Below are 18,672 nucleotides of genomic sequence, written 5' to 3'. Positions count from 1 at the left end.
ACAACACTGCCTGCCACCACCTTCCAATGACGATCGGGTCAGTTTGTTCTTAAAGGCATTGACTTTCCTTTATGGTTTCACATTAACGGAGAAGCTGATGGAAAGATTAGGTTTGCAAAGTAAGTTTTAACTTGTGTTGCTATGAAATTACTTTCTGCGTGAATTTCACACAGCAATAAAAGCCACCTGCAGTTAGTGAGTCAACATTCGTCACAGTGCGAGATATCTAACAAACAAAGACTCGACCTTTTCTATGAACCTTCACAATTTACTGTTAGAACATCGCTTGATGAAACATTTCCACTCGTGTCGATGATGGATTTCATGCTTTCAAAAGGAACCCACTGACATCAGGTGGACGGTAAGAACGGCCCCAAACATGACATTTTACATTGAGCTTCAGATGAGATTAATTAAAACAATATTTGAGAACCTTTTCTGTAGTGTGGTTGTTTTGGTGAGTAAAAGTGTCCATGGGAAAAAAATATCAACACACTCAATCTTGGGAAAATAGATTTAATCAAATTGCACAGTAATCGCATAAATGTACATGAAAAAAAAAAATACAAAATGATATTTTTTAGTATAAAATACTGTTTTAAGCAATAGTAAACAAATCAATTAATGGATATTCAAGTCTCAAAATCAACCTTCTATTTCCCCTTTTCAAAAAATAACTAAACTCGTACACTGTCAACGGCCATAAAAAAATAAGCGGACACCCCTTTCCAATCCAGCCGCTCCATCTTCTACTCCGCAGCCGGGTAGAAGTACTGCAACACGGCGCCGAAGAGGCTCCTCAGCAGCCGAGGGGTCTGCTCGCACACTCCCCTCACCAGGGTGAGCGCCAGGGCCACGGCGACGCGCTCCTGAGGCAGGTGCTCCAGACCGACGCCCCGCCTCATCACTCGCTGCACCTCCCACGTCAGGTGGTCTTTCCACTCCTGGAAGTGAACAGAAGGGACCGGACGCCTTAAGTCTAGAAGACGCTGACGTTTGGAGTCTGAATTTGAGTCCCACCATCATGGTGGCAACTGGGTGCAAAGAGGGTGGATGTAGCTTTTGCTATAAAGGCAGTTTACACAGAAAAGAGCCATGTGTTTAGTGACTTGGACTTTTACCGCCATCATCCACCTACTGAATGGATCCCAAGATGAATCAGCACCTTATCTACAGTCTTATCCATCGCAGGCAGTGATCATCACAACATCCGCATCTCCTGTGCCCGCAGCAGACTCACCTCAGAGGGGGAGACCGAAATGTTCCTCCTGAGGTTGCCGGTCGCCTCGGCCACAACGTTGCGTTCAAACTGGTCCGCGATGTCTCGCAGCCCTCGTGCGATCTGCTGAAGATTTTCTGCCTCATTGTGGTTACCTTAAAACAAGATTATGCAAACAATCAGCACACCTTAGTGGAATCTTGATTTAAACTATTTTAATATTCTGGAAAACTAGATCCAACATTTGACCTGTTGAGCCATACAATGAGATGATCAAAATATATGAGTTTGCATCAACAGTGATCAACATGAAATGGCTGACAGCTGTCACTTCCTGCTTTGCTTTTAAGGCACAAGTAGTTTCATTACTGTCACTGGAAAACAACTTCGACTGTGATGAAGTGCGATCACTTCTACGCAACAGCTCACTGGTCTGTTGGAGGGGGGGGGCGATGGGAGAAGATCTAACGTTACCCATCCAAAAACTCACGGGGCCACTGCAGCTCCACGGAGGGCTGGATGTCCCCGAGAGCACCTGTGATGCAGCTGGCTATGTGGCCGTCCGTCTCCAGGTCCCCGTCTCCCGGCGCGTCTCTCGCGGGGACACCGAGGTCGATGTTCCGGGTCAGTTGGAAGTCTTCGCCCAAAGCGTTGAGCTCCTTCCTGTAACCCGGAGACTTACAGTCGGCTTGAAGGAAGGCCAAAACCACCAGGGCGGCTTTCTGCTCCCCCAGAGCATCCATCGATAATCACTGCCGTAGAGTGGGAGGGGGGGGGGGGGGGGGGGGGGTACTTTTTAAAACACTCACGGACACGATCAAACAAAAGTCATCCAACGTCAGCTGACGCGCTCATAAAATATTATAAAAGTGGAGGACTCACGTTTAGGAGTGTCAACTACAAAGCACAACTCGGCTGACGTAACGGCATCAAGTGAAGAGCGCGAGCCAAAGCTAACTTAACGTTAACTCAGCAATGCTACATTAGCCATAACGCGTAAAACGTTGACGTGAGGCTAGAAGAGCTCCAGATGTGTGGTTTGTTCGTGTGGCTGATGTCCCTCACGGTGGCTTTTCTTTCGCCGGGAGCCTCGGGCTCTTCCTACAAAACAACTGTTGACTGGCGACGCAACATCGAGCACCGGCTGCTGCGCGAGCTGAAGGATCAGTGCGGGTCACCACGGCGCGGCGCATCGCCTCAGTTTTGTGTGCGTGGAGGAGGGAAGGGGCGGCATCACAGAGCGGGTGGTGCCTTCAAGAACCTTTGGAAAAACGTAGGATTTATTAAAGGTAATGTATCCAACCAAAAACAAACTCTGCAAGATCCAGTGTTTGTATAGTCTCCAGGACAGCTTTTGAACTAATTTATAGTACAGATAGTTACTTACATGCCAGTGTTTTTTTTTTAAAGTTTTTTATAAGTAGGGCAGAACATCACGAATAACAAATCCACCACCCCACTCTTGCCTCACTGAGTAGGCAGTGGAAAGGCTTATAGCGACTACCAAGGCCACCTCTAGTAATGCAGCGGTCTGCACTTCTAGATAAAGAGTCAGTGGAAAGTCCCTGTGTGACTCAGTCCAACAGTCTATTTAACGGGCCGTTTGGATTACATAGTGTTAGACGAAAATAAGTTAAAAAGTAAAAGCCAGCTGATAAAATGGTTAAAAGTTTTATTTACAGTTAAAAAAAAAAACATTAAACTGCCACAGTTAAATCTCACTTCTGGCACAAAAAAAGTTTGTCAGATCCTTTGAAAATTAACCTCTGCATCACACTTAGAGCTTTCAATCCAATTATGTCCAGTTCCCCCCCCCCCCAAATCTTTATTGCGTGTTGCAATTTGGCCCTCTGAAAGACTTTGTGCATTTTAACCACAGCCCATTTGCAGAAGGACTCGCGTATCACCCGAGCAAAGGGCAAGCATGTGGGCGTCATCAAGTCACATCAGTCTCCATTTACAGAGTATCCGAAGCTCATGGACCGCAGCGTCTTCCCACCAACAAGCCTCCTTCCAGCTTTGGGTAAAGACCCCATCTTAGCAGATTTCAGCCCAGGACAGTGGTACTGGTTTGGCGATAAAGCTGCCTGACGAGCTTCCTGCAGCTCCCTGCGGAGGAAACGGAAATAAATTAATGCATCCAAGACTGAATGAATGATTAAGAAGAAGACAAGGGCTTGAAAGACCAGAACATGTTTCCCTGGTTACTTTTCAAGCATGGCTGTCCTGAACTTCTCTACATTAAGCTCTCTACGCAGCCGAGCGGCGACCCTCCCGGTCAGATCATCCCGCAGGACGGCGTGCTTGCAGAGTTCTCTGGCAGACGGCCGCTTTGTCAGGTCAGGATCCAGCAACAACTGACGCAAAAAAAGAAAGAAAAAAGGCATTTTTAACAAGCCAAGAGAGTTCTTGTCTCTGCAAAGAAAAAATGTATATTCGAATTCAATAATAAAAAAGAACTAATCCCGAAATAAGACTACCTGAAGCAGGCCTCTGAAAGGAGGAGACAGCTCCTTTGGCAGTTTGGGGAGCTTTCCCTCTCTGAGTCTGTGCCACTCGTCTCCATTTTGAGGCAGAGGCGGCGCACCGGCGGCCCTCAGAATTGTAAGGCCAAGAGCAAAGATGTCGGCCCTCGGCAGGTGACTGTAGTCCTAGAGAGCAAAGAGACAGCAGTGATAGGAAGCGCTTGGAAAACGTGATGCATTGCGTTTCATTTGGATGAATCTGCAAATTGCATGCCAAGCATGTAAAATAAGCCTACTTTTCCTTCGACATCGACCACTTTGCAAAATGTTTACCTCGTGCAGGACCTCTGTGGCCAGAAAGCGGCTGTCCCCTTCCTCAACTTGAGGACTGCTGCTAGAGGTCACATGGCCCAGATCCCCTGCAGAAAACAAGTCCCACACTTTAGAGCAAACAACAGTCATTCGGCAGAAATGTATCAAATTCGCAACACTATACCAATTTTGTAAATGACTCCCGCTGAAGTGCTTCGGTCATCTTCCTCTTCACTCTCCCCTTCACCCGCTGCACTTGCACTGGGGCGCTGACAAATGAATATATTACCTGTGAAAGGAGATAAACTGTTTGAAGGCACAAAAGACTGAAGGTTTAGACTTGAAGTACATCATGAGGAACTGCTCTATGACACTCACTAGGTTTGATGTCCAGGTGGACGAGGCCGGAGCTGTGGATGTATTTTAAACCCATGGACACTTGTAAGAGCAGATCCTTCAACTCGGCCTCTGAAAATATCTCATCGTGCATCTTCCTTGTCGCAATGACGTCACTGAGGCTTCCACCTGGCAGCAGACATTGACTGCATCATTTATTTAAGTTGACTTAAATTGCGCCTTCGGTGTAAATGGGACACCTACCATCACAGTACTCGTTCTGAATGATCATGTGATCGTCCTCTGCCCATGCTGAATAATACCGAACAACATGTGGGTGGTGCCCAAGTACTGCATGTGCATACACTTCCTTTAGGGCGAGCTGCCTGAGAGGACACAAGAAAGGAAGAAAGAAAGAAAGGGTCAGAAAAATTTGGATCAATTCAGGAGCAAAATTGTAAAAAAGCGGACTGTTCCGTCTCTGGAAAGGAGAGTCTTTCTGCTGACTCACTCATTGGTAGAGCCTGCCAGGGGTTGGCGAGAGCGCTTTATGGCGTACAAGCAACCATCCAGCCTCTTCACACACTTGTAAACTGCCCCGAACTCCCCCACACCAATACACTCCAGCTCCAGGAACTCGCTTTCGTAGCGCGACAGCATGAGGGATTGGACAGCTCGTCTCTGCCAGAAAAACAGACGGAGGGCCTTGTGTTAAAATCGCAATGTCCAAAAAAAAAAAAAAAACGCATTTCTGAACGGAGGAGCTCGCGTCACAAACGCTCAGTCTCGAGTGACGTAGTCGCCGTGTGACCAAATATGGTCACACTTCCATGAGAAAAAAGATTGACGGATTTTTTCTTTTGGAGATTCCTTTGAGAAATCCCGGAAGCAGGAGTGGCAGCGTCATTTTGGGCAAAACAAGAAGTGAAGAGGCAGACAAAGATGACCCAGCCAGATTATGAAATCAAGTATTTGAGATATATGGTTATATCCGCCACAAAAGCATGGATAAAAATAACTTCACCTTAGGAGGAAGAAAGGCGTCATCATCCTCCTCAGATGACGTTAGGCTGTGTTTCAACCTGAAAAGATGAAAAGGGCTTAGTAAACTGCATTAGTAAAGGATAGAAAAGTCAAGCCTGTGTGAGGGTAAAAACAGAAACCATTTCATTTTTTTCTCTTTATCCATGGTGCACTGTGTTGTATCCATTTAGCAATCACATCTTTAAATGTTTGCTGTATGAAAATGGGGCTTATTTCTCCAAATGTCACACCCCTATGTGTAAAAATGCCAGGCGCATTACGGGCTCTACGCGAACCTTTGCAAATCTACAATAAAGCATGCAGCGTAGTTACCTGCGTCCATAATCCTGATCGTTATCACTCCTACAACGGTTCTTCCACTGCTGCTCGCTGCTCCTGCGCACGGTTTCAGGCGTGAAAGGATTCACATTGACAGAAGGTGCCTGGATGAAGTTAACACGAGCTGAGGCGAAACACAAAGTTCGCTTAGGGCGGCCTGTCTTGGTGCTGGAGCACGGCTGGGACGACTTTGACAGAAGACTCTACAGGTGGGGGGAGGGGGGGACAAAAGCAATTCATACTAGTGAATTTAAACTGGTGTGGACCAGATGGGCATCATTCTGAATTACTCCTCACCTTGGGTGTGCTGGGAGAGTCGCAGAGCCTCAGTTTATTCAAGGCTGCGTAAGGTATAGGACTTGTGCACTGCAAGGGGGAACACAAGGTGTTGCTTCTACTGCGTTGGCGTTGCACCCTGGGCGTTCTGCAGGCAGAGCTGGGACTGTGGAGCCTGGGACTGTGGAGCCTGGGACTGTGGAGCCGGGGACTTTGGAGCCGGGGACTGTGGAGCCGGGGACTGTGGACCATCGGGGCGCAGTCGTCGGAGCTGTTGCCGCTGCTCGTCCCCTCCTCTCCACAGCTAGTGAAGTCCAGCTGCTGGCTGATCTCGTCAAACAACGTTGCCATGCTTGGGATCTAAGTTTTGGCAAAAATAATGAATCTGATATCAGACTTCATTCATAGTGCAAAAATGCCACTGTGCCATTTCTAAGCTATGAATCCCAACAACAGTACAATTAGATTTCTACTTTCACAACAAAAGTCCCTCATTTCATTCTCCAAACAAAATGATGTGAAAGCTCAACAGCTGCGTCATGCATCAGCCATTGACTTACTGATGAGATTGTAATTTAAGTTTGAGTAATATTGTGTGTTCGCCATGAATACTCACTATCAAGGCGCATCTCCTCACCACCGTCACAGCCACGCTTGAATTTCGCGCCTAGTAGGCTAATTACTTCCGGCTTAAGTAAACTGTACCGCGGGAGTAACACAATCTAGCTCTCAGATTGGCTGAAAACCACACACTTGACTCTCAAATGGTTGTTAATTGCGTAGCCAAGTTAATACTGCGTTTCCTTAAAACTAAGAACTATACAAAGTATGTGGATGCTTATGCATATGGATAATAGTGGCATTATAAGAAAACGGAAAATACACGTTGAAAGTAAAAGTGTATAATATACTTAAATAAAACAGGTGCACTACGTCTGGATGCCAATACGAATGACTTAACAATGTGAATGTGTTATCTATGATGGACTAAATAAAAATCCCTTAACCAAAATTAGGTCACGGTATGAAATAGTAATAAAGACACGTGGGCGGAAGTCAGCGACGTCATCAAAACAGTGAGACAGGCGGAGGAGAAGCAGCCCATCAGTGGATGTGACACGCTTACAAATACATAGACAACAACCCAGCGAGCAGCAGGACACGATGATCCAACTCCAGCCCCTCGTATAGTGCAGTCGATTCAACCGGACGGCGAAGTTTCGTCCCCTTTTTTTTGTATCTCTCTCTCTCTCTTTCCCCGAGTACCTCCGAGGGAGCAGCGGCACCAGCACCATGGTGAAGCAGTCGGACCGAGCCCCGCTGCTGGACTGGGAGGAGATCCCACCGGCCGATGCGAGCCAGGCGGCCCAGCAGCAGCATCCGCCTCTGCCGTCGAGAGAGGAGAAGGTCGCACCGAAAAGTTCGCAGCCACACGGGCGGCGCCCACCCGCGGTGACCGCGGCTGGCACTGGGTGGAGCACCGCGGCCACCACCGTCACCCACAGCCCCGAGAGCAGCGCGACAGCCGCGGACCCCAGCGGGACCGGAAGCTCGGGCCGCCCGCGGACGAAGCCTCCCGGCCCCGGTCGCAATGCTATCTTCCCCGGCCTCTCGTCGAGGGACCAGTGGGAGGAAAAAGACCAGATCGTGGCGGTGTTTGTGGTCACCTTTGGTACAAGATCAGGTGAGCAAATCAGTATGTCGCGAGGGATCTCTTGTCCCCCCCCCGTCCTTTTAACAGTGTTATGTGTGGTCCAGATAACTAGATGTCCCCAAATTGTCCTATAACGTTTGTTCTTTTGAGCTTTCTACTGCGTCGTGGGGGTGAAGGGTAGGTTGCTTGTTGCAGTCAGTCCAGGAGGGGCTATCAAACATCTCTAATGTCAAGACCCAAATAAATGGTTCCAATCGACCCACTGTGCAGAAATAACCCAAGTGTTGTTGGTACCCGATTCCCATTAGAACAGGCCACAACAGCAGGATGTTCATACATGGAAAGATTGTTACAGTAGCTGATTCAGAGCTTTCTTTCTGTCCCTGACCTCTTGCTACATGACTCAAATACAGAATTGGAGGAAGTTGCTGGGTTCAAAAAAGCTAAAATGGAAAGTGACTGGACATTTTATTTGGTGTGTGTGTGTGGATGACAGGGAATATGATCGAGTGGTGCCTGCCTCACGACATCAACCTGGATGGAGTTGAATTCAAGTCGATTGCTAGCGGCTCCCACCGGATCACCAGTGACTTTATGTATGTACTCCCAGTCTCCCCCACCCATCGTGACTCACGTGAACACATGTTTAATCTGCCCTTATTACATCCTTCACTCCCAGTTGTTTACCCCCGGTCTTTGCTCTGCCTTTGGCTAGATATTTCCGTAAAGGCTGTTACTTTGGTCTGGCCTGTTTTGCCAACATGCCCGTGGACAGTGAGCTGGAGCGAGGGGCGAGGATGAAGTCAGTGGGGATTCTGTCTCCCTCCTACACTCTCCTCTACCGCTACATGCACTTTCTGGAGAACCAAGTCAGGTGAGACATGCTGTGGTTCACCCGGGGGTCTGTTTGTCATTTCTATCTGATGTTATCACCTTTTTGTGTCCCGTTTACCTCCTTTTTATTTGGGCTTTTTGTTTTTTTGCGGAGCCAACCCCCTGCTCTTGCTCGTTTGTTAAAATTTTACTCGTGTCTTAGACATGGATCCAGAGTCCAGGTTACAGCTGTCGTCACAAGATGCCATTCAGTCGTTCTTTATACGGTCCTAAGCTCAAAGGTGCCCGGACAGTCTTTGCCCTCTTCAGCGACTCTGCTCTTCTGCCTCACTTCTCTCACAAAGGCTTATCTGACTATGTGCATGCATATACTGTATATAGATATAGATATAGATATCCGGAAGTACATTGTGCATATATATATATATACACACAATTATATTAGGGCTGTCAACATGAACTCATTAATCTATGCGTTAATGTGGCAGAGATTAAAGCAACAAAATATTTTAACGCAGTACTTCCGGTTTACTTCCAAATTGACCGCGGAAACCGCGGCCGCTAGCTGCAGTCAGTTACATCAAGACGGAGAGATTCGAAGTAAAATAAAACGGAGGCGCGACATACAGCGGAGAACTGTGCAGAGGAATTACTCCACGAGTCAAACAGAAGGGGGCTGAGTGGCAAACAGACCACTTACAGCACTGCTAGGCTAAACTAAGCTAGCTGCTAGGCTAAGCTAGCTGCTAGGCTACTTCCATCTAACAACGTTACCCTGCGCGGCACGCAGTCTGCAGAGGACCACCACTGTGTCCCTTGAAAACATCCTGGCTAAATGTGGGGAGGTCAAACGCAGCCATTAAATGATGGAGAGTTGAGAGCAAAGTGCACGAGGACCGCAGGAAAAGTCGCTGGCTCAACATGTTCCACCCAGTGGGATTCTGCCTGCAACATTAATGAAAAACCACATACCATAATGAGATTAACACATTTGAAAATGTGCGGCAGTTAGTTAATTAAAAAAAAATTGTCCTATTGACAGCCCTAATATATATACACACACACACACACACACGTGTGACATGACACAGCTTCCAATACATATAAAACAGGTTGCCTCCAAGTGTATGGTAATCAGGGCTTTGTTTTTATGTGTGGTAACTGGCTTTATGTATCTGCTTGCTACTCCACAGCAGCAAGCAGATACCTCAAATGGTGTTAGATATGAATGTCAAGCATGAGTACTGGATGGCTGCGGTGGTTAAAATAAATGTGGAAAAATGGCATGCGTGTGGCCTCGAATGATCCCACAATGCAATTTAAAAACCACTGAAGGTTTACTGTCCAAGCACAATATGTGATCTTGACTTCTGCCAAATAGTGTCAGACACTGAAATTGCAATTCATTTAGAGAGCTCCATTTACGTTGCTAAAAGAAATAAGAAGCTGCAGTGCCTTAGTAGTTGTCTTATAAACCTTCAGCATGAGCTGCCAGTGTTCATGGTTGAGGAACATTGACAGATAATGAAAAAGCACTCAAGCAAGCACACTGGGCTCCAATGCACACATTTAGAAAAGGCCTGCATGGCTCATCCATGACCTTCATCTCCTTTTTATCTCTGCACCTCCCCATCTTCTCCTCCTTCTTTCTGACATTTCCACTTAGGCACCAGTTGAAGTGCCCGGGCCAGTACTCTCCTCTGGAGGCCTTCTATGAGGACAAGAAGGCCGTGCTTCCCCCTACAGGAAATGGTCTGGTCACCGCCTGCCCGACATGGAGTGTCACCACCATCAACCGCTGTATGCACCCAGAGATGAAGGTGTGAAAGCAGCAGAGCACATTGCTGGGGATGGCCGGTTTTGCAGAGCACGAGCACGAGCAGCAGCGGCAGCGGCAGCGGCAGCAGCGACACAACAAAACCTACTTGTCCTCTCTTCTCACCCTGCAGATCACCCACCCGGCCGGCTGCATGTCCCAGTTCATCCAGTTTTTTGGGGAGCACATCATGGTGCTGTGGAAGTTTGCCCTGCTGAGGAAACGGGTCCTCATCTTCTCCCCTCCCCCCATCGGCGTCGTCTGCTACAGAGGTGAGAAGCTCCAACGCGCACACACTGTTTTGCCTTAAACAAATGGGTCAGGGTGCATGCACTAAGTGCAGTGTTTCCCCTGCCGTTGTAACGGGGGCGGGGGGGGGGGGGGGGGCGCTTGTAAGGGAAGCTGTAAACCCTGAAGAGTGTACAATTTGGGGTGTAATTTTCTTTTTCCATGGAGATCCTTCACTGCCCATGTTCTCGTGCCTTCCTCAGTGTATTGCTGCTGCTGCTTGGCCAATGTTTCCTTACCTGGAATTGGCGTCTCTGTGCCGGAATTGCGGCCTTTCTTCTACATCAACATAGCCGACATCCCGGCCCTGGAGACAGAGCTGTCCTACGTGGCCTGTGAGTGACGCATTGGCTGCATCTAAAATGGCCGATTGACCGCTACATGTAATCTATGGAAATTACTCATTTTAATCATGCATGTTTTTTTTTTTTTTAAATGATGCTTAAGGCACCACAGAGAAGATTTTTGAGGAGAAGAAGGAGCTGTACGACGTCTATGTTGATAACCAGAACGTGAAAACGCACAGGAGCCATTTGCAGCCGCTGCTTCGACTGAATGCAGCGGATAAGGAGAAGTACAGGAAGCTGAGTGAACAGAGGTACACTGTCAGATACTGTACCCCTGAGGGGGTTTTCAAATATGAAACATGCATTAATAATTGATCACCATAAAGCTGCTTAATTAACATGGACTTGTAGATAGTAGCCATGAGGGGCAAAAATGTGTTTTTCAAACATCATTAATGATCTTTTTTTCAGGCAGATGTTGCTTTACACTCAGGAGGTGGATGGAGACTGCACGACAAATGAAGAGGATCTTTTCATCCTGTGAGTCCTCAACAAGTGTCTTCACGGCCGCTTGTGTACTAGAGTCCTGATCACAGTCAGTGTGTGTCAGGAGACTCATTCACTCATATTGTTTTTCTCTCTTAAATGTGATGCGCAAGACCATAAAACCTTTTAATGTGTTTTTAATCCTGTCCCAGGTTCTTCATGGAGCTCAACAACCGCATCTTTCAGATCCTGTCTGATGTAGCAGGGAGCACCGACCCCACCCTCACCTCCGAGCACGTGAGGGCCATGGGGCTGGATCCCCAGGGCGATCGATTCTTCCTGCTGGACCTGCTGGATGTGTACCAGATTGACGTCGCGCTGGTCATAGACAACCTCTGCTGCTCCTGAACCCCCTCCACCAACACGGCCCCCCGCCCCCCCCTCCCCCCCGCGCCTCCCTCCATCCTCACCCACCAGCCTGGGAAACTCTGAGCGCCACGGAACACTTGTGCCTTTACGGCCCAGTCGCGACAAGACGACGTAGACACTGCCTCCACCCTGGGACCTCCATCTGTCGCCTGCTGTCCCCTCCTGGGTGTCTGTTTTCCCTCTTGGTGCGTCTCATCTGACCCGCGGAGACTGTTTCCAAACAGTGCGGATGCTGGAGACGGTTAACGTTGTGGGACCGCTCCCCGGGGGGAGGTATGGATTTGGTCGGGACGTTCCTGCGGGAGGATCGGTCGTTCTTCGCAGCACCAAGCACAATGAAGAGGTCGTTGAAACCGCCGCGGTCCCGCAGCCTTTGGGTCCACATACGTTTCCTCTTGAAGAAAAAGATTCAGAATATGTGGATGCGTTTGTACTGCTGAATATGAATTTGTGTGCTATGAATAGATTTTTCTTTAGAAAGCTCTAGGCATCATAATGTGCAACAAATTCATCCTGCTGCAATAACCTACTTGGTGAATCAAATGCTTTTTGATTGCTTTATTTACCAACATGGAAGCAATAGCACCAGCCCTCTTCATGTTTCATTGTTTTTCTTGTTTTTACTCTTTCTTTCACTACTGAAAGTGAGCTGGAGGATGTTTGACATCCTCTTTTTCGATGGGGACTGCACCTTTAACACAAGGTACATCTGATGAGGTGTTTGATCGCTGTCAAATGCGTTCTGGAAACTTTGTGTTAGTGTTACATGTCTTACCTTAATCTGAGGTGGTTGTTGTTGTCGTCAATGACACCACTAACTTATCACGAATGCTGCACCGCCACCACTGACATATTTCAAGATGCACACAGTGATTGTGGTTAAGGTGCATATTTCTTTGCTATGTTTTTGACTAACAGTCTGAGTCAGTAAGTGGTTTGGTAGCGAGGGGGCTTTGTGTGTTGCACTGTACACGGTTTTTCTCTGTTTGTTTTTTTACTCCAACTGCGGGCTAGTTCATCAACGGCAGCCAATCTTATCTTGTGATCGTGCGGGAGTGAAGAGTTCTTGATGGAGCTGCTTGTGGTTTACCCGTTGAGCAGCTTTAAAGAGATCCTCTTTGCGTTTCTGCGTCCCTCACAGAGATCTCTTTGTTTTAGGAAATCCGGTGTTGTTCACAGTGAAGAATGGGCAGACGCTTCAAGAGCCGCCGCCCTCCATCTGTTGTAGCTGAGGGTTTTTTTTTTTTTTCTTCCTTCTTCTGGTTTTTTTTTTATCTCAGTCCCACTGAGTAAATCCAACTGTGTCTTTTGAATTATCCTGAGTGGTTTATTTAATCTGTTATGTTGCTAATCGGAGTAATAATTCGTTCCATGTTGGAACACATAACAACAAGCCTTATGTCTCCTATAATTTTCGAGTACTGGTTCTCAGCCTTCTCGTGAACCCACTTAAACAAGCTAAGACACATAGTCGTATCTGTGGAGCATCTACAAAGACCCATTTTTGATTTGGTATCACATTCCAAAAGTGATCTTTCCGAGGTTGGATTTGAATTTTGACAACTGCTGTCCTCTGACTTGAACCCCAAAGAGGTTTTCTGGGTTGGATACAAAGTGAAAACGTGCACAAAGTATTGTATTTGAAAGCGCTTTTTTGTTTAAATGGGGCCTTAATGAAAATGTCATCCTCTCCAACTCACAACAATGTGACTGACTCATTGCGTGGTGTCACACTGAGGACCTCACCGTGTCCAGTTAAACCTGTTGACTCTATTTACTTGCAGCAGGCATAATATTCTTGCCTGTGACAGTGTTTGCTTTCCGGTGTATGTAATAAGGAATGTACGCAACACATACCACTGTATGCAATGCCTTCTTTTGTGGAGTCATTCACAGATGTGTACCAGCAGTCCTTTGTACAGCGCGTCACTCTATTGAATGTCAAAGAACGCTAAAGTATTGCACACATGCAAACAACACATCCAAGTTGTGTAACTGTTTCCTCCTTGATTGTGATGTAAATCAAGTACTGTACAGTCACAGAATAACAAATTAAGTAAATTAATTACTAATGTGAAACACTGTAAGATGTCAATAATGTAAACATGAACTCAATAGCATGATCAACTGTTTATTTCACTGTACTGCCATTGTAACACAATAAAGCATTGATACAGTTTAGGTGTTTGGATCCTCTGCTTCTGGCCTTGCATAACTGTTTCTCCATGTCCTTCGTAATCTTGCTCCACCTACATCCCTCCTCTTCCTCTCCACTGAGCAGGATCTCAAATGTCTTTCTTTCGAAAAGACAAAGCAACTTTTAGGTTGATTGGATCCTCGTCCAGTTTAATATGTAGATCCTTTAAGTCAAATGTTAGAAATATATACTTGATTTTTGTTTGCATCCAAGTATGAAATCAAAATGTGTTTGCATTATTAAAAGTAGAATTTCTCAGTTAATATATGTACTTTGTTATGAGATCTTTAGAATGGGATCATAAATATGTAAGCAGCGTTTCATGGTTGTAGTTGTAGGAGCCACTATTAACTACCTTATTTACTGGTTCATGTGCCTTGCCTAAATACATAGTCAAAACTTTAGTTCACTTGTAATCACTACTCCAGCCTTTGAAAACAGTTGAATGGCTCCTTCTCCTTTGGAAGAAGCCTTTTGGAGTCACATTTTTTTGACAGAAAGCCTTTGTTACAAACTGTTGAAAGAGGTGATCATTAAGGGAGGCACATATGATCTGAATGAAACTGGGGCATTATGGGACATGTAGGATACGGCATTTGTGTTGTAGTGACTACAAAGTTACAATATTTGCCTAAAAATGTGCTAGGTATACTTTCTTCTAGAATTGTACCCGTGTAGTCATTGCAATCCTCTAAAAGGATTTTCACCCACGAGACACAACATTATCAAAAAGAGCCTCTTCTGGGTTTTCCAGAGCAAACAAATCAATCGGAGTCTGATGCAGCCTCCCCCCAGTCTGCCACGTTGTCCAAGCATTAGGAACGCTGCAGCATCTCATTCATGTTTCTATATCTAAAACCTATCAATAATATTCATAGCACAAGTACCTGCTCACAACGAGCTCAAAGCATTTCTGTTCTTTCCTTCTCTGTCCCTCTCCTGTACGTGACCCCTCGCCTCAAACCCTCTGACCAACGCCTGCACTTTTTCATTTAAAACCATGCATTCGCTTAATGCTAACGTACTAGAAAAAAAACACCAACTACTTTGTGTTGAATTGGACAGGAATTATTTTTATTGACCAAGTTCAAATGTGACGGGTACAGTAAACCCTTCAGTAAACACAAATCCATTTTGTACACGGGTTACTGGCTTAAAGAAACAAACATTGGTCCTTTAAAACACGCCGGCATGTAATGTAATCCTCATGATTGTTCAACCGAATGTTTGCGTTTGGTAAGAGAATCCATCGGTTCTTGTTGAGCAGTTTCAACAGCTGGCGAAGCCGACATCCGCCTGACTTCAGAGACTCGTGGCGTCGAGCTTCTTCACTTTCGGTTTCTCTTTGAATCTGTTTTCGTCTCGCCTTTCGTGTCCTCTCTCTGGGGTTCAATGTCTTTTCATCACTGCGCCCCTGCGAGGAGCTGCTCTCGGCGCTCCGCGCTGATGAAGAAACGTAGTTTCCGTGGCAACAGCCGTATCTCTACAGGCATGGCCTCATACTCCTCGTTGTCGATGTTGTAGAAGCCGGCGGCACCCTGCGGGGTCGTGACATCGTATTAAATGTCAATGAAAAAGCTTTAGCAAGTAAATTGATACTATAAGCACAATCCCTAAACAGTTGTGATTGAATAGTTGGTTTCTGACCTCTGGCAGCTGAAGCTGGCAAGCACTGGCTTCCAGTCTCGTGGAGTCTTTGGTGAATACAGTCGGGTCCTCTTCTTTTTTACTTCTGTAATGAACATATATATATATTTTTTTTTACAAAATATGTTTTGCCTCAGTTTGCAGCAGACTGATGAAGAAGTGAAGCTACAAACCCGACTGTGATGTACTCGCCCACTGTGAAGTTGTCCGGTTCTGCGCAGATCACCAGGGAGTCATTTATGCGCTGCGAGTATTAATGAATAAAACCAAATTATGTTAACAATCCAAGAGAAAAGCCAGGCACATTAGTGGGATCATGTCATTAGAATTAATCGGTACACAGTTTGGATAACGTAATAATTTTGGACTGACCCGCTCCACTGGGTTCTTGTTGTGCGTGTGAATAAATAGCTCTAAAGTCGACAGATGCTCCTCCTTCCACTGCTCTGGCTCTTCCACTTTTGGAGGCTCTGAGCACACGCACAAATCATCAAAAGATACAAGTATTGGACTGCTGGGATTTGGCATCAACAAGTCGTGCTGCTATAGAGGTATAAACGAAAGCACAAACAGTACCCTCTACCGGAGGGTTCCAGCGGTTTTGGAGCCTGCGGATGATGCGGTGCAGCAGGTTGGGTCGGGGGGGCTTCTGAGGGGGCAGGTCAGGGGGCCGCAGGCTGGGAGCCAGGTAGGACATTGAGACCTCACGGACCAGGGGCCACTCCTGAGAGATTTTTCAACAGCGTTTTGTCAGGATTGAAAGCCCTGCAGCACCTTTTGGATCACTATAGGATACCAGGATTGGACTGAAACCTACACTTAAAAAATATTTGTATCTAGTTAACAGTTAGAATCATGCGATAAAAACCCATAAGTAAAAAGCAACAAGCAAAATTATGCTTTTTTCACAACAGGGCGTCTACGATATCGACGGTAGCTTTCCAATATCAGATATTTTAAAAGGCCAACACAGGTTCAATGCACATTTCTCATCCGAGCATTTCAAGAAAATAAATTGACTTACCCGTAGTGTACTAAACCAATGTGCCGCACTGGTCTTCAGTGGCCCAAGGTACCAATACCTATGATGAAATATGGATGGTCATTCTTTTGTGTGTGGAATTATGTGATGGTTATAATCAAGAGTGACCGATTGTGTATTCTTACTTGCTGATTGTTGCAGCCACATCTCTAAAAGCCCCCCAACGAAGTCCCGTCAGAGCAAAGACTGGCTGCTCTTTCTCTCCCTACAAAACACACGCTCACATTTTAATTCATGTCCATCTGCTGAATCATATTAACTCCCTACATAAAGACAAAACAAAATAGTTTGTAATAATAAAACTTCATTATGCTGCTTGACAAGCATACCATAAAGTATAAAATAAAATATAATCATATCATTTTCAAGATATTTGTTTAACCTGAAAACAAAAACGGATTTAAGTAATTATATGAATTCAAGGCAAACACAATGTCGATAACTTTGAGGCAGTTTCTCACTTTGATTTGCAGCACATCCAGAGGTACGGTTTCCCCCTTTAGAATGGACAGTGTTGCTGATGTAATGTCTCTGGAGGGGGTGGAAAAATGGGTGTTATGTGTGGTACCATGCATACGCCTAGAATGTCCATAACCACATATATTTACAGTATATAAGCTTATGTGACAGTAAAATGTGGAACGTTCCTCATGATATTGAAGGGGTACTTACTTGACCTTGTTGTCACTGAGGAGGTGAAGACTTGGACTTAGGGAATTGTGAGACCCCAGTGGAATGAAACCAATTGGAGTGTTACAGACTGTGTCCTGTAGTCATTAAACATACATTAGTGACATCAATTTGAAGGAAAGTAGGAATTAATTCATCTTGCAAAGTGACACCTACTTGATCTGGTCTTCGCAGCAAACCTGTTACAACTTCTTGCAAGGTGCCGTCCCCTCCGGCCACGATGAGAATGTCTGTATGTTCCATGAGCTCCATAAGTTTCTTTGCCTGGCCCTCATAATCGGTCTGTAGAGAAAGAAACGGCAACATATGATCACGGCGTCGAATGTTGGGACTCCTGCTCGAGCCACTAAACGCGCTGATGGGTTCAAAGTGAAATACCTTCACTATTGTAATCTCCACACCGGCCAGGTGTAAAAGGGGAGCAGCATTCTTTTCAAACAGTTTATTGGCCTTCCTGCAGAAGATTGAGAGAGCGCCGTGGAAATATTCAGAGAGACATTGTTTCTAAGAAGTCCAGACAAACTTGTTAGTGGGAGGGATTAGGGAGAGATATGTCTTCTTACCCACTGCAGGCTGCAGGGTTCAAAATCACTGTTGCTTTCCTCAGACGCTCCTGAGGTCCTATTTGATGACGCCCGAATTCCTATTATAGGATATTATGAAGATAATGATGATGATAATTTGTATGACTATAGGCCCGTGAAAATGATTTGGCATTGAATGCTGACAGCACAAAAGAAAGAATGAGAGATGTCTTACCCTGGCAATGAGACACGCCTCTCTCCGCAGAACATTGTCGCTGATAAGATACAAGACACAGTTTGTAAGTCACATCAACGGTAACATAGAATTGTACATTTATTCTAATCTGAGGAAATATCATAACATGAAATACTCACCCGTGTAAACCATACAGCCAGTGGCCCCCGTAAGACAGGACGCACACAGCAAATGTGGACTTCTTCCAGTTATTCCGTAGAGTCCGAAACATTTTCACAACACGAGCCATAGCTTTGATTATAATATTCCAAAACCCTTGATTTAGACTGCGGTGGTACTTTTACAACAGCATCGAAATGTTATATTCATGAATGACAAACTGCAGCGGTCACGGAACTGTCAGGCGGAGCGTGGACATGTTGGTGTTACGTCAAAACGGTACGTTCCAAAACAAGGCGGAACCATTGTTCATACATGTTATGGTTGGTTCATGCCTTTGATGTAAAACGAGTAGAGGTTTATCCAAATGTCATGAAAAAAAAACATGTGGGACAAAATCGAATTTATTAAGTACATTACAATTTCAATTTTATATTTGAGTTAGTCTGCGTT

General features: G+C 45.8%; 4 protein-coding genes across 5 annotated transcripts; 1 reads left to right on the top strand and 3 right to left on the bottom strand.

The window, feature by feature from the left end:
* Positions 1-500: 500 nt before the first annotated feature.
* bida (BH3 interacting domain death agonist) lies at positions 501-2,386 on the bottom strand. The gene is made up of 4 exons (XM_037451635.2): positions 2,102-2,386; positions 1,710-1,971; positions 1,241-1,374; positions 501-944 (listed from the first exon to the last, which is right to left on the bottom strand). The coding sequence occupies exons 2-4, from the start codon at positions 1,960-1,962 to the stop codon at positions 750-752; spliced, it is 582 nt and encodes a 193-aa protein (XP_037307532.1). The 5' UTR covers positions 1,963-1,971; positions 2,102-2,386; the 3' UTR covers positions 501-749.
* Positions 2,387-2,487: 101 nt separating this feature from the next.
* On the bottom strand, positions 2,488-6,697 carry wee2 (WEE2 oocyte meiosis inhibiting kinase). Of its 2 annotated transcripts, none has more exons than XM_037451631.2 (12): positions 6,587-6,697; positions 5,992-6,330; positions 5,689-5,897; positions 5,357-5,414; positions 4,844-5,013; positions 4,597-4,718; positions 4,375-4,521; positions 4,181-4,285; positions 4,018-4,103; positions 3,700-3,870; positions 3,428-3,576; positions 2,488-3,328 (listed from the first exon to the last, which is right to left on the bottom strand). In XM_037451631.2, exons 2-12 carry the CDS (start codon positions 6,319-6,321, stop codon positions 3,166-3,168), a joined length of 1,710 nt encoding a protein of 569 aa, XP_037307528.2. In that variant the 5' UTR covers positions 6,322-6,330; positions 6,587-6,697; the 3' UTR covers positions 2,488-3,165. The 2 variants fall into 2 exon arrangements, with proteins under 2 accessions (XP_037307528.2, XP_037307530.2); XM_037451633.2 differs by having other exon boundaries at positions 3,460-3,576.
* dennd11 (DENN domain containing 11) lies at positions 6,691-14,025 on the top strand. The gene is made up of 9 exons (XM_037451634.2): positions 6,691-7,654; positions 8,121-8,220; positions 8,340-8,498; positions 10,125-10,278; positions 10,408-10,546; positions 10,766-10,897; positions 11,010-11,160; positions 11,321-11,389; positions 11,548-14,025. The coding sequence occupies exons 1-9, from the start codon at positions 7,264-7,266 to the stop codon at positions 11,741-11,743; spliced, it is 1,491 nt and encodes a 496-aa protein (XP_037307531.2). The 5' UTR covers positions 6,691-7,263; the 3' UTR covers positions 11,744-14,025.
* Positions 14,026-15,019: 994 nt separating this feature from the next.
* On the bottom strand, positions 15,020-18,509 carry agk (acylglycerol kinase). Its single transcript, XM_037451496.2, has 14 exons — positions 18,240-18,509; positions 18,100-18,139; positions 17,904-17,983; positions 17,719-17,794; positions 17,497-17,622; positions 17,323-17,417; positions 17,112-17,181; positions 16,776-16,855; positions 16,633-16,690; positions 16,185-16,332; positions 15,981-16,078; positions 15,782-15,852; positions 15,609-15,693; positions 15,020-15,499 (listed from the first exon to the last, which is right to left on the bottom strand). Exons 1-14 carry the CDS (start codon positions 18,347-18,349, stop codon positions 15,365-15,367), a joined length of 1,272 nt encoding a protein of 423 aa, XP_037307393.2. The 5' UTR covers positions 18,350-18,509; the 3' UTR covers positions 15,020-15,364.
* Positions 18,510-18,672: the final 163 nt, after the last annotated feature.

The sequence above is a fragment of the Pungitius pungitius genome, chromosome 6, assembly GCF_949316345.1.
Source record: "Pungitius pungitius chromosome 6, fPunPun2.1, whole genome shotgun sequence".
In the NCBI taxonomy this organism is placed as follows: Eukaryota; Metazoa; Chordata; class Actinopteri; order Perciformes; family Gasterosteidae; genus Pungitius; species Pungitius pungitius.
This window is presented reverse-complemented; position numbering and strand designations above follow the sequence as displayed.

Excerpts from the sequence above, each read along its gene's own strand:
- agk (XM_037451496.2), bottom strand. The coding sequence starts at position 18,349 with ATGGCTCGTGTTGTGAAAATGTTTCGGACTCTACGGAATAACTGGAAG. Across the intron at positions 17,795-17,903 it reads AACCCTGCAGCCTGCAGTGG|GAAGGCCAATAAACTGTTTG; the intron begins GTAAGAAGACAT and ends AATCTTCTGCAG. Across the intron at positions 17,418-17,496 it reads TGCTGCGAAGACCAGATCAA|GACACAGTCTGTAACACTCC; the intron begins GTAGGTGTCACT and ends TAATGACTACAG.
- bida (XM_037451635.2), bottom strand. The coding sequence starts at position 1,962 with ATGGATGCTCTGGGGGAGCAGAAAGCCGCCCTGGTGGTTTTGGCCTTC. Across the intron at positions 1,375-1,709 it reads CGTGGAGCTGCAGTGGCCCC|GTAACCACAATGAGGCAGAA; the intron begins GTGAGTTTTTGG and ends TCTTGTTTTAAG. Across the intron at positions 945-1,240 it reads TTTCGGTCTCCCCCTCTGAG|GAGTGGAAAGACCACCTGAC; the intron begins GTGAGTCTGCTG and ends GTTCACTTCCAG.
- wee2 (XM_037451631.2), bottom strand. The coding sequence starts at position 6,321 with ATGGCAACGTTGTTTGACGAGATCAGCCAGCAGCTGGACTTCACTAGC. Across the intron at positions 5,898-5,991 it reads ACTCTCCCAGCACACCCAAG|AGTCTTCTGTCAAAGTCGTC; the intron begins GTGAGGAGTAAT and ends CCCCACCTGTAG. Across the intron at positions 5,415-5,688 it reads GATCAGGATTATGGACGCAG|GTTGAAACACAGCCTAACGT; the intron begins GTAACTACGCTG and ends TCATCTTTTCAG.
- dennd11 (XM_037451634.2), top strand. The coding sequence starts at position 7,264 with ATGGTGAAGCAGTCGGACCGAGCCCCGCTGCTGGACTGGGAGGAGATC. Across the intron at positions 8,499-10,124 it reads TTTCTGGAGAACCAAGTCAG|GCACCAGTTGAAGTGCCCGG; the intron begins GTGAGACATGCT and ends ATTTCCACTTAG. Across the intron at positions 11,390-11,547 it reads GAAGAGGATCTTTTCATCCT|GTTCTTCATGGAGCTCAACA; the intron begins GTGAGTCCTCAA and ends ATCCTGTCCCAG.